The 14,613-nt window shown below is 45.6% G+C and overlaps 1 protein-coding gene across 2 annotated transcripts in view; it reads left to right on the forward strand.

The window, feature by feature from the left end:
- The window catches only part of SRSF10 (serine and arginine rich splicing factor 10), a 28,240-nt gene that overhangs the window by 11,482 nt on the left and 2,145 nt on the right, over positions 1-14,613 (forward strand). The window contains exons 3-5 of one of the 2 annotated variants that reach the window (XM_075336100.1): positions 11,507-11,610; positions 13,048-13,213; positions 13,307-13,354. In XM_075336100.1, coding sequence (XP_075192215.1) covers positions 11,507-11,610; positions 13,048-13,213; positions 13,307-13,354 — 318 coding nt within the window. The remainder of the gene's footprint in view (positions 1-11,506; positions 11,611-13,047; positions 13,214-13,306; positions 13,355-14,613) is intronic. The other variant, XM_075336101.1, reaches the window with a different exon arrangement.

The raw sequence follows: 14,613 nt of genomic DNA on the forward strand, positions 1-14,613 counted from the left end.
GACACTAGAATCCCTGCTGCTTTTGCTATGCTTTTCTGTTAGTTTTTTGGACTTTATAGGTAATATTGAAAATACATTCTCAAATTTTCTTTAACTTCCCTATAGAATTGACATTTTCTTTATTTGTTTTGTAACAAAATCTGAAATAATCATTGGTTAGTAATTATAAAGCACACAAGGGCAGATTGTAAAATTTATTTTTTTTTCTCTGACCACCAGAAAAGTATAGCATAGTTTACACCATCCATTTTCTTTAATCTGTATTAAGAATAGATCCCCATTGAAAGTGAAAAAACCTTTCGTGCTTATCCTAAACTTCCTAAAACTATAGTAAAAGGTATTTTTTTGACATGACTTGGTAAAGGATGACCTAAATATAACCCAAGCTTTTCATACTGACTTGACTTTAAGTGGATCATGTTTCAGTTTGAGCTGCATTTCCAGAACTTGTGACCCATAAGTTATCTAAATTGCTTCGCTGTTAGGAAGGCTTAAAATGTTTCAATGATTAATTAACTGCCAGTTCTAATTTAGACCCCAGTTGTAAAAAACCTACTGCACCTCTTTACAATACGTGTTTACCCTTGTGCAGTACTGAAAATAACTTACAGGTGTAGGAAAAAAATAAAAATGCAAGGCTATTCAGTGTTGGCATCCGCAGAGCAATTGCTAATCTTGTCATTACAAATGTAAGTACTCCTATGCACAACCATTGCACATGTTAATAACTGTGATCACCATATCACCACACACAGGCCTTATTCAGACATTTGTCTTATTTTTTGGAGGTTTTGTATGTGCTAGAGAAAAAAAAAACACTTTTTTTTTTTTTTTTTTTTTATCCGAGCAAAAGGTGTTTTCAGCATCCAATGATCAACTTGCTTTATTATGGCATCACAAATACAGAAAACCGCAATGTATCGATCTGTAGAAAAGTCTGGGACTTTGTCAAGCTAATACAGCGATGCACAGCCCTTGTTAAATCACCCTGCCACCAATCAAAACTAAATAAAATTCTTATAGCAAACATGTCATGAAACATAATAGCTTTACCAATACACCATAGACATACAAGATCAAGTGATATAATAAAAACTATATAAACAATACAGAAAAATATAAGCACAGATTTGTGAGCTCACTGAAAAATGTGGACTGCATTTGTAAACCACCCTACTGGGCATGCTAAGGAAAAGTATTTTTGATTGGTTAAGACTGCAATGCTAGTAGCTGTTTTACTGTTGTGATCAAGCATGCTATAAAGGTTAAAATCGGTCTGCATAAACTGCCTTTTCACACCTGTTTGCCTCGCCAATCAGTATGTGCCTCCTCCATTCATAGCTTAAAGTATGTGGGTGTGCCGTTATCATGGAGTGTAAACTGAAAAAGGAAAATGTTCCTACCACTAAAGCCAGTTTTATAAAGTACATGTATCGGGGTCTAATCGGTCTCCCACCAAGCAATTGACATTTGGCATCAACAACCATCCGGCTTACTGTCTGGTCGTGCGTTCTCACCGCATCAGACACTGGGTAGTGCGTGTGATCGAAAGTCAACACACTTTGTCATGCGCACTATGAAGCTGGGTGTACACGTCCCAGCTTCAGAGGTCTAGTGTACATGACCGGAAGTGCCGGGACTTCACACTGCCCAGCGTCTGCGGTAACAATAGACACAGATATGTGCGTCACCGCTGATGACTGAGCAGTGGACATTAAATAGCATGTTAGCACGCCCCGGTGTGTGTGTGTTGACATGCTAAGAGGGCCGAATGAGCGCAGGACTAATGCCCTTGTGACTAGTCCCCACACTCATTAGGATAGGATATAAAGGATATTTAGGCTTTTTCTAAAGATCTTTTTATGTATACTACTAGATACAGGGACTGTTAGGCAAGGATTAGAAATATGCACCCAGAACTGCTCATGGTTCACAATCGTATGGTCTTTGTGCCGATTCCCCTTGCAAAGTGGAATGATTTAAGGGACTGTTCATCATTTTTATCATGTCAAACTGGCCACATCATGAAATAGTGCCTTAAGAACTAAGTAGAACCTAGTTGTTTTTTTTTTTGTTTTCCCCTCCTCTCACCTGTTATGGCGATCAAGTGAACCTGACAGCTGATAAATTCTGCCCAATCCATTGGCTGTATGAATTCAGCCAGGTATGTGTGACTCTGAAATGCTGCGGCTTTTCGGAGAAATGTGCAGTTTAATAGCCAGCAGGGAGTGAGATCACGCTTGAGACTAGCCGGACATGTGGTTTCCCAGTGGCTTCTCCCTGGCTCGCCACGGTGTTTCATAGTCAAACAAACCTGGCGGAGATCATACAGCCGGTGTCTGATACATGCTGCGCAATCCACAAGCAGCATGTTTCAGCTATCCGGTTCTCTTTACAAGTTAAAGAATTGTGTTGTAGTTTATAAGACCTACTGGGTGTTATCAGAGATGAGTTTCTTATGGTGTGTATTTCTTCCCCTGCACAACACTGATCAATCATTAGCAAGCAGTATTGTACTGTGGCGAAAAATGGAATACACCTCCTCAGTAGCATATGATGGGCTTTCTCCGTGTGGGACATGTAATGACATTGATTTTGCTGCAGTGCTGTATGTGATTACAAAGTGCCATGAGTAGAGCAGAGGTGTGTGGTAACAAACCTCAGCTTTCATCTCACTGCAGTCCGTGTGGAGGCGGGGCAGAACGGATAGCACTGTGAGGAGCTCTGAGTGCTTGTGATGAGACAAAGCTCAGCTCTGCTGCAGTGCACCCACCCACCATGACTGCTGTGAGGTGAAAGGTATATGTAATCACACACCATTCTACAGTGCGATCTGTTGGTCTTTACATACCATGTATTGAGAAACCTGCTCTAATCTATTGTGGGGTTGTGATTTTCCTTCCCTGTCCCTCCTCCACTGAACAGTATGTTGCTGGGAAGTTGTACGTGGCCCCAGAGGCAAATCTCTAGTGAAGCCTCGTTAGGCTAATCATAAAATATGACCCAAACTTTACAAGCTAGTATCTCCACAGGAGAAATTTAACAAATGCTACTTTTCATTCAGCTCATCACAGCTATCTACTGATAATCTTTTTGCCAGTATTGGGCCTTATGCACACTGGGAAATAACTTTTTCTTAAGAAAAATCTGCACCCTCTGGCAGAATACTGCACTCGCGGTAAAAACCGCGGTAATAACGCACTTTCAGTTTTTCCGCTGGTTGGTCCCTGCGGTTTTTTACCATTATCTATGGCTAAAACCGCAGGTACCTGCGGAAAAGAAGTGACATGCTCATTCTTTTTTCGGCAGAATTCTGCAGCAAAACCTAGAGGTAAAAAACCGCAGTGTGCGCACAGGGCCTTAACAATCTAATGACCCATCGAATGTGTTCGGACACTTCGTCTGTTTAAATGTGCTTTTAGTAATCTGTGCTTTCTTTGTCGCTCCATTGGGAGACCCAGACAATTGGGTGTATAGCTATGCCTCCGGAGGCCACACAAAGTATTACACTAAAAGTGTAAAGCCCCTCCCCTTCTGCCTATACACCCCCCGTGCTCACGGGCTCCTCAGTTTTTATGCTTTGTGCGAAGGAGGCAGACATCCACGCATAGCTCCACAGCTTGGTCAGCAGCAGCTGCTGACTAGGTCGGATGGAAGAAAAGAGGGCCCATAACAGGGCCCCCAGCATGCTCCCTTCTCACCCCACTTTGTCGGCGGTGTTGTTAAGGTTGAGGTACCCATTGCGGGTACACAGGCAGGAGCCACATGCTGTTTTCCTTCCCCATCCCTTAATGGGCTCTGGGTGAAGTGGGATCCGGATCGGTCTCTAGGCACTGGGACCGTGCTCCCTCCGCAGCCCCTGGGAATCTGCAGGATAGGAGCTGGGTATCGTCAGGGACAAGGCCCTGCTACTATGAGGTACTCTGTGTCCCCGTGGGGACCGCGCATGGAGCGCTTGGGCCAGACACTCCAGCTCTGCTGGGTGTGTTAGTGCGCCGGACATGGAGCGCTTGTGCCAGACACTTTCCAGCGCTGCTGGGTGTGTTAGTGCGCCGGACATGGAGCTCTTGTGCCAGACACTTTCCAGCTCTGCTGGGTGTGTTAGTGCGCCGGACATGGAGCGCTTGTGCCAGACACTTTCCAGCACTGCTGGAGGTGTTCGTGCGCCGGGGGACTACCGCGCGGCTGCGCTTATTGCCGGCCGCGCTTATAACTTTAGTCCCCGGCTTCTGCGGCCTAGTGTCGTTTATTCCCGCCCACAGGCCTGCCAGTCAGGGGAGGGGCGGGACGCTGCACGGTTCGTCAGCGGAGGGCTGGAGCATACATTAGTATCCTCCGCCCTCCTCACTCAGTACAGTGGGGCACTGGATTCCCGCACTTTTCTTGGGCACGCCCACGGTCTCCTCCTCCCCACAGAACGCCGGCAGCCATTCCTGTCAGCGATTCAGACGCTGGAGAGGAGAGACAACACAGGGAGACCCAGGCAGGGAATCTGGTGACCACACAACCGCTCTGAGCGGTCGGTAAGCAGCACCTGTGGTGCTGGCCCCACTGAGTACCGAAGTGTGTATGTATATATATATATATATATAATATTGCACTGTACGGTCGCTCTGTTGATTTTTGGCTATATACCCTCCTGGTTGTTCTCAGAGGAGACAACATGTCATCTGCAAAAAGCAAGGGTGCCAAAGCACAGGCGTACTTTGCAACCTGTACCTCATGTACAGCTGTACTACCGGCAGGTTCCACTGACCCTCATTGTGTGCAATGCTCGGCCCCTGTGGCACTTACTCAGCCGGAGCCTCTGCTACAGGTGGCCCAGGTGGATCCACCTGCTACCACTGTCCAGGTGACAGGGACGGAGTTTGCAGCCTTTGCTGACAAACTGTCTGAGACTATGGATAAATGGTCTGCTAAAATACTGGAAGCATTGCAGTCCAGACCGATGATTCATCCCCCTCAATTGGAACAGCAAAGTGCCCCGGGGGTAACCCATAGGTCCCAGGGTGAGGTCTCTGACACGGACCGCAGTCCCAGGCCGCCCAAGCGGGGTCGCTGGGAAATTCCTTCCACTTCATCACACTGTTCAGGGTCCCAGCAGGGGGACTCTCTGGAGGATGAAGCGGAGGTATCAGATCAGGATTCTGATCCTGAAGCCGCTCTCAACCTAGATACACCTGAAGGTGACGCAGTAGTGAATGACCTTATAGCGACCATCAATCAGGTGTTGGATATTTCTCCCCCAGCTCCTCCAATTGAGGAGTCTGCTTCTCAGGAGAAATTCCGGTTCAGGTTTCCAAAGCGTACATTAAATATGTTTCTGGATCACTCTGACTTCAGAGAGGCAATCCAGAAAAACCGAGACTGTCCAGACAAGCGTTTTTCCAAGCGCCTTAAGGACACACGTTATCCCTTCCCCCCCCCCGAGGTTGTCCAGGGCTGGACTCAGTGTCCTAAGGTGGATCCTCCAATCTCCAGACTGGCGGCTAGATCCATAGTTGCAGTGGAAGATGGGGCTTCACTCAAAGATGCCACTGACAGACAGATGGAACTATGGTTGAAATCCATCTATGAAGCTATAGGCGCGTCTTTTGCCCCAGCATTCGCTGCCGTATGGGCACTCCAAGCTATCTCAGCTTGTCAGGCGCAGATTCATGCAGTAACACGTACATCTGCCCCGCAAGTGGTGTCCTTAACCAATCAGGCGTCGGCGTTTGCGTCCTACGCCATTAATGCTATCCTGGACTCTGCGAGCCGTACGGCGGTGGCATCCGCCAACTCGGTGGTACTCCGCAGGGCCATGTGGCTACGTGAATGGAAGGCAGACTCTGCTTCCAAAAAGTTCTTAACCGGTTTGCCATTGGCTGGCGACCGCTTGTTTGGTGAGCGATTGGATGAAATCATTAAACAATCCAAGGGAAAGGATTCATCCTTACCCCAGTCCAAACCAAACAGACCTCAACCACGGAAAGTACAATCGAGGTTTCGGTCCTTTCGGACCGCGGGCAGATCTCAATTTTCCTCGTCCAAAAGGCCTCAGAAAGATCAGAGGAACTCCGATGCATGGCGGTCTAAGTCACGTCCTAAAAAGACCGCCGGAGGAACCGCTCCCAAAGCGGCCTCCTCATGACTTTCGGCCTCCCCAAACCGCATCCTCGGTCGGTGGCAGGCTTTCCCGCTTTTGCGACACCTGGCTGCCACAAGTAAAAGACCGTTGGGTGAGAGACATTCTGTCTCACGGTTACAGGATAGAGTTCAACTCTCGTCCTCCGACTCGTTTCTTCAGAACATCTCCACCCCCCGACAGAGCCGAGGCTCTTATGCAGGCGGTGGGCACCCTGAAAGCGGAAGGAGTGGTGATCCCGGTTCCTCTTCAGCAACGGGGTCACGGTTTTTACTCCAACTTGTTCGTGGTGCCAAAAAAGGACGGATCCTTCCGTCCCGTTCTGGACCTAAAGCTGCTCAACAAGCATGTGAAAACCAGGCGGTTCCGGATGGAATCGCTCTGCTCCGTCATCGCCTCAATGGCCCAAGGAGATTTCCTGGCATCAATAGACATCAAAGATGCTTATCTCCACGTACCGATTGCGCCAGAGCATCAGCGCTTCCTGCGCTTCGCCATAGGGGACGAACACCTTCAGTTCGTGGCACTACCTTTTGGCCTGGCAACAGCCCCACGGGTCTTCACCAAGGTCATGGCAACAGTGGTGGCAATCCTACACTCTCAGGGACACTCGGTGATCCCTTACTTAGACGATCTACTTGTCAAGGCACCCTCTCAAGGGGCATGCCAACACAGCCTGAACATTGCTCTGGAAACTCTCCAGAGTTTCGGGTGGATCATCAATTTTCCAAAGTCAAATCTGACACCGGCCCAATCACTGACATATCTTGGCATGGAGTTTCATACTCTCTCAGCGATAGTGAAGCTTCCGCTGAACAAACAGCGTTCACTACAGACAGGGGTGCAATCTCTCCTTCATGGTCAGTCACACCCCCTGAGGCGCCTCATGCACTTCCTAGGGAAGATGGTGGCAGCAATGGAGGCAGTTCCTTTTGCGCAGTTTCAGCTGCGCCCACTTCAATGGGACATTCTCCGCAAATGGGACAGGAAGTCGACGTCCCTCGACAGGAACGTCTCCCTTTCTCGGGCAGCCAAAGCTTCCCTTCAGTGGTGGCTTCTTCCCACTTCTCTGTCGAAGGGGAAATCCTTCCTGCCCCCATCCTGGGCTGTGGTCACGACGGACGCGAGCCTGTCAGGGTGGGGAGCGGTCTTTCTCCACCACAGGGCTCAGGGGACTTGGACTCAGAGTCCTCCCTTCAGATCAATGTTCTGGAGATAAGGGCAGTGTATCTTGCCCTAAAGGCGTTCCAGCCGTGGCTGGAAGGCAAACAGATCCGAATTCAGTCGGACAACTCCACAGCGGTGGCATACATCAACCACCAAGGCGGGACACGCAGTCGGCAAGCCTTCCAGGAAGTTCGGCGGATTCTGCTGTGGGTGGAAGCCACAGCCTCCACCATATCCGCAGTTCACATCCCGGGCGTAGAAAACTGGGAAGCAGACTTTCTCAGTCGCCAGGGAATGGACGCAGGGGAATGGTCCCTTCACCCGGACGTGTTTCAGGAGATCTGTTGCCGCTGGGGCATGCCGGACGTTGACCTAATGGCGTCTCGGCACAACAACAAGGTCCCGACGTTCATGGCACGGTCTCAAGATCACAGAGCTCTGGCGGCAGACGCCTTAGTTCAGGATTGGTCGCAGTTTCAACTCCCTTATGCGTTTCCTCCTCTGGCACTGTTGCCCAGAGTGTTACGCAAGATCAGGGCCGACTGCCGCCGCGCCATCCTCATCGCTCCAGACTGGCCGAGGAGGTCGTGGTACCCGGATCTGTGGCATCTCACGGTCGGCCAACCGTGGGCACTACCAGACCGACCAGACTTGCTGTCTCAAGGGCCGTTTTTCCATCTGAATTCTGCGGCCCTGAACCTGACTGTGTGGCCATTGAGTCCTGGATCCTAGCGTCTTCAGGATTATCTCAAGAGGTCATTGCCACCATGAGACAGGCTAGGAAACCAACGTCCGCCAAGATCTACCACAGGACGTGGAAAATATTCCTGTCGTGGTGCTCTGCTCAGGGTGTTTCTCCCTGGCCGTTTACCTTGCCCACTTTTCTGTCCTTCCTTCAATCCGGATTAGAAAAGGGTTTGTCACTAGGCTCACTTAAGGGACAAGTCTCTGCGCTCTGTCTTTTTTCAGAAGCGCCTAGCCAGACTTCCACAGGTACGTACGTTCCTGCAGGGGGTTTGTCACATCGTACCTCCTTACAAGCGTCCGTTAGAACCCTGGGATCTGAACAGGGTGCTGATGGTTCTTCAGAAACCACCGTTCGAGCCAATGAGGGATATCTCTCTCTCACGCCTTTCGCAGAAGGTGGTTTTCCTAGTAGCAGTCACTTCGCTTCGGAGAGTGTCTGAGCTAGCAGCGTTGTCGTGCAAAGCCCCTTTCCTGGTGTTTCACCAGGACAAGGTGGTTCTGCGTCCGGTTCCGGAATTCCTCCCTAAGGTGGTATCCCCCTTTCATCTCAATCAGGATATCTCCTTACCCTCTTTTTGTCCTCATCCAGTTCACCAATGTGAAAAGGATTTGCACTTGTTAGATCTGGTGAGAGCACTCAGATTCTACATTTCTCGTACGGCGCCCCTGCGCCGCTCGGATGCACTCTTTGTCCTTGTCGCTGGCCAGCGTAAAGGGACACAAGCTTCCAAATCAACCCTGGCTCGGTGGATCAAGGAACCAATTCTCGAGGCTTAGCGTTCCTCCGGGCTTCCGGTTCCCTCAGGGCTGAAGGCCCATTCTACTAGGGCCGTGGGAGCGTCCTGGGCCTTGCGGCACCAGGCTACGGCTCAGCAGGTGTGTCAGGCGGCTACCTGGTCGAGCCTGCACACTTTCACGAAACACTATCAGGTGCATACCTATGCTTTGGCAGATGCCAGCCTAGGTAGGCGAGTCCTTCAGGCGGCGGTTGGCCACCTGTAGGACGGAGCCGGTTGCGGCTCTATTATGAGGTATTATTTACCCACCCAGGGACTGCTTTTGGACATCCTAATTGTCTGGGTCTCCCAATGGAGCGACAAAGAAGGGAATTTTGTTTACTTACCGTAAATTCCTTTTCTTCTAGCTCCAATTGGGAGACCCAGCACCCGCCCCTGTTTTTTGTGTACACATGTTGTTCATGTTGAATGGTTTCAGTTCTCCGATATTCCTTCGGATTGAATTTACTTTAAACCAATTATAATTTTTTCCTCCTTCTTCTTGCTTTTGCACCAAAACTGAGTAGCCCGTGAGCACGGGGGGTGTATAGGCAGAAGGGGAGGGGCTTTACACTTTTAGTGTAATACTTTGTGTGGCCTCCGGAGGCATAAGCTACGGTATACACCCAATTGTCTGGGTCTCCCAATTGGAGCTAGAAGAAAAGGAATTTACGGTAAGTTAACCAAATTCCCTTCTTTGTTTGATCTTTGCCGTAGAATTCTTCTCTCCCTGAACTAAATTTATGGTTATCCTGTGATGGAATAATATACACAGAAGCTAATCTAAGGAGGGGGGGAAAAGCATCCTGTATCAACAATGGGTGTCATAAAGCAAGCTTCCACCCACCATAAGGGTGCTTTACACGCTGCGACATCGCTAGCGATCTCATTAGCGATGTGACACTCCAGATCGCAGCTGCGATCTGCCGAGATCGCACATGTGACCGGCCCTATAAAAACGACCTATGTGCAATCTCGGCAGATCGCATCTGCGATCTGCCGTGTCACATCGCTAATGAGGTCACTAGCGATGTCGCAGAGTGTAAAGCACCCTATAGTGAAGTAACTATACATAGACTCTAGTGTGATCATAATACCTAATTGCCGTCACTCTACCTTTTTCTCCACATCTGCAACTAGTGCTCCATTATCCTTGTCAAAAAAGTGGCAGCTGCAGAGGTGTGGGCAGACCTTTCAATTTGCCACTGACTTTAGACACTAGTTATAGATCACAGGACTGTCTTAAGAGTTGAGTTAAAATGCAGCCGAGCAGCAAACATGAGGAAATATTAGTCACTTATCCTACCTGTGGGTACTGACTTCAGTATATTTTTATCTACATTCCCCATCTTTGTCTGCTGTCATATCACCATGCATATCAGGATCTTTTCACAAGTTGCTGCTTTGCTGCTTTTTTCCATGCATTTTATAACCGCAAAATAATGGCAGTTCCTACAATGGGATTCAAATGGTGCACTTTATTCCCCCCACCCCAGTTTTTTGAGCAACGCTGTGTGCGTTTTGTTATTTTTATAAAGCTTTAGCGTATATTCACTCTGCAATTTAGCTATGGTTATTGAACATGAAAAACCCATCAAAAACATGCGTAGCGTGTGTAATTTTTTTTTTTTTTTTGCTGCAAACTCCGCATTTTTCATGCTTTTTACAAAAAGCTGCAAAAGAGCACTGTGAGAATGAATTGTGGCTGTCTGGTATTGTCTGGCAGCTCAGATTTAATCTTGTAGTATTTGATTGTACCCCACACCTATTGGGTATTGATGACCTATTGTAAGAATAAGCCATAATTATGTTATGAAATGGCCCTTTTAAACATAGATGCAAGTATGTTAAACATCCCCTTAACCTCTAGTTCCCTAGTTTCTTTGCAGGAATATTTCTTATCAATAGAACTGTCATTTCTGTAACAATTAGGGATGGGTTAATAACATTGACATAAGACTTTTAGTTCTGTTAGCCACCCATTACCCTGGACTTGGTACTTTCACATCTGTTTTGATTTCCTTTTAATAACGTTTTCATAGAAAAGAGAGCACAAGCAACACTTTTTTTTCCTGTTAAAGGGGTTTTCCGAGACTATTATACTTTTGTACTATAGGCTTCAGAACCAACAGGCAATTCATTGCTACCTACAGTACCTGCCTGTTCTGCCCAGGTCAGATTTTTGTCAGCACACAGTGGTCAAAGATCGCTCCTGCCATTAGTTCTGCAGGTTCCACTGGTGTCGCATCAACAGAGCAGCTACTTCTCCTTAGCTTTGCTCTGTCAACGTGGTGTGACTGGTGATTTCATTCTGATTGATGGGCAGGTGGCTGTCAGTCGGTGTAATGCCAGCAGAGATAGGAAGTAGGAGAGCTTCTCTGTTAACATAACATCAGCAGGAGCCGTCTGTGACCACTCTGAGCAGATACCAGTTAGAACAGGCAGATATTTGTTAGTAACTACCTGCCTGTTCCTTGCTACGCATGCAGTAAAAACTAAATTGGTGCTGGATTACCCCTTTTAAGTATATGATCTGCAACAGAGGCTTTGAAGAGAGCTTGCTTAAGTGAACATAAATGGTGAAATGGTTTGGCTATTTAATTGTATGTCTTGATTTATGTTGAACATATTGCACAAATAGCTTGTATTTTATCCACACAATACTGTAAAGTACCTTAACTGCTAGCACGTTTGAAGATGTCCGCGATGCAGAAGATGCCTTGCATAATTTAGACAGACGATGGATTTGTGGACGCCAAATTGAAATTCAGTTTGCTCAAGGAGATCGAAAAAGTGAGTATTGAAACAAAATACACAATGTATACCATCCAATCTGATATCAGTCTCCGATATGTTTGGAACACAAAATTGAAAGCAATGATCTGATTACCTGTTCTAGAAAGGCTCCTAACTGTTAACAAAATATATATTCTATATCTGTTCCACAATGAGTATGTACAGTGCATATAAAAATTTCTTCACAACCCTGTTAAGATGCCAGGTTTCTGTGTTGGAAAGACAAAAAATTGCAAGGAATACATCCTCTCCCCCACCACCACCTTTTTAATGTCACCCAAAATCTGTTCAATTCAGCCATTCTTTTAACTCCTTCACCCGTGGGTGATTTTTTTTTTTTCTTTTTCATTTTTTGCTCCCAGTCTTGCAAGACCCGTAACTTTTTTTTTTTTTTTTATTTATGGTGCAATTGCACAATTGTTTTGGGGGGTATTTTATTCAGTGTTTGCTATATGGTAAAACGGTCAGTAGGAGTTCGTAGATACCAAACGTATACTTTTATCTAAGGGGTTAAAACAATTCAGTAGTTGGTCCAAAAAAAAAAGTAGCGCTTTTGGCCACATATGGGGTATTGCCATGTTCAGGAGAAACTGTAACACATTAATGGGCCGTTATTTACCTATTCCCCTTTTGAAAATTTGAGATCTGGGGTAAAACATTTTGGTGGTAAACATTTAATTTTTTTTTCTTCACTGCCCAATAGTAGAAAATTTTGACATACCTGTAGTGTCAATATACTCACTGCACCCTAGATAAAGTCATTGAGTGCAGTTTGTAAAATTTGTCATTTGTGAGGGATTTCTGCTTTTCTGGCACCTTAGGGGCTCTGCCAATGTGACATTGCACCCCCAAACCACTGTTTATATGCACAAGCTATCACATGATTGCAGGTTCATGACTATTAAATGCAATTAAGTGTGGGGTGAGAAAAAACTTTTTAAAAATATGAAACAAGTATAAATCACTCCCTTTTGTCACATTCAAAATAAAACCATAAATACAAAAATTTATCGCTGCATTTGTTAGTCTGTCAAAATATAAAATTAATCAGATCCGTTAACAGCGTAACGAGAAAACAAATCAAAACCAATAATTATTTTTTGAGGACCGCCGAAGCATTGTAATAAAATGCAACAAAACACTACCCTAAAATGGTATTAAATTAGCAAAAGACTATAAAATCAATTATTATATTTTTAAAACAGAAGCGATATCACAAGTAGCCAGTGGGTGGCACCACAAAACCAATACTAAATTACAATGTACTATATTAATATTGCAAATAGAAATCTAATTAGATGAAATTTGCCGTTCATGAATGTGGCTCTGCTGGAGAGTCTTTTATACACCTTTTGTTCTAAATGTGATGTACATGTTAGTCAGAATGTAATGTCAGAAAGGGGGTTAATTACATTTAACGGTTTGCTTTCATAGCTCCAAATCAAATGAAGGCTAAAGAAGGAAGAAGTTCATATGGCTCCTCTCGTTATGATGATTATGACCGATACAATAGGCGATCTAGAAGCCGCAGTTATGAAAGGAGGAGGTCTCGAAGTCGTTCTTTTGATCAGAATTATGAAAGATCATATAGTCCCAAAGGGTAGGAATATACGGTTTCCCGAAACACTTGATTTATTTGTAAATTGTAACTGTTCGGCAGTGATTTTTAATTTAATTTTCATGTTTTTAATAGAAGAGCTGACAGACCACGTCGTAGTAGGAGCCGGTCACATCACGGCAGGTAAGAAAAATGTTTTGCTGTTATCAATCAATAGGAATATACAGTTGGGTCTAGAAATATTTGGACCATGGCCGAATTGTGAGCAAAATACTTCTATGCCTTTTCGAAATCTAAATTAGTAAGATTTGTGTTACGAGCTCTTACAGTACAGCCTTATATGGTGTAAAAACTAGAAAGACATGAATCGCACATCCCAAAAATATTATACTTTGATCTAATGCTGCTAGGTCAAAAATTAAATACCTGAACATGAGGTTCTTGGTTTAACATTCTGATCAGACTGTATGAAGCCCACATCACGCTGAACCTCTGAGTGGGTCCCTAATGTATGCCTTAAAGGTGCAGCACCAACCACCACTACAGTGGTGGTGCACCAGCAGGGCAGGTGACCTGGTGCCTCACACCATGCTGCAAGGCAGAGTCCCCAAGGGTCCAGGCCCCACTGACACAAAACCACCACAACAATGGCCCCCACACAGCACCAGCACACCGGGAAAAAGTTGTACGCTACCCTTCCACAAGCTCCCAGTGTGTGGACTGAGAGCAAGAAAGGCAGAACCCCCTCTTTGCAGTCTCCTGCTAATTAAAAACGCCTGTGCCAAATGGGAGGAGTGCTGATTTAAGTAAAAAATAGAGGGGGCAGACAATGCAAAAACTGTAGAAAGACATGTATCCCACATCCCAAAATCACTTTGATCTAATTTCGCTTGGCAAAAATTAAATACCTGAACATGAGGTTCTTGGTTTAACATTCTGATCGTGCGAACATGCTAATGAATGCGCAGAGTTTATAATGATTAAGACCCGACTCACTGCTGCAAGGCTTAATGAAGCCGTGCACAGGAGTAAAAAAAATCAATCAACATTACAATAATGTATGATCCCAGCACTATTAATAAAGTAGAAAAGACTGGCACCAATATAATTTGGAACAAAATTTTGTTTCTTTATTGTTTTATTTCACAAAACGTGTGTCCAAAAAATGTTAAAAAATTATCAGTCAACAATATAAGACGTTTCGACAATATGGTCTTCTTCATTATTGACTAAAAAGAAAGAACTTGCTTGATTCAAATAAAACCGCAAAATCATCGCAATATGAATTATTTCAATGTTGCAGCATTTACCTTTTGACATATATTGATATGAGACTTCTTAATTAATGTTGTGAATATCCAGACGTCATAATGCAAGACTAGGAAATGGTCATGGGAACTGCTCCTTCTGATAAATCTCCAAGTATTATATTATTGATAGGC

This window comes from Anomaloglossus baeobatrachus, chromosome 2 (assembly GCF_048569485.1).
Source record: "Anomaloglossus baeobatrachus isolate aAnoBae1 chromosome 2, aAnoBae1.hap1, whole genome shotgun sequence".
Lineage (NCBI taxonomy): Eukaryota > Metazoa > Chordata > Amphibia > Anura > Aromobatidae > Anomaloglossus > Anomaloglossus baeobatrachus.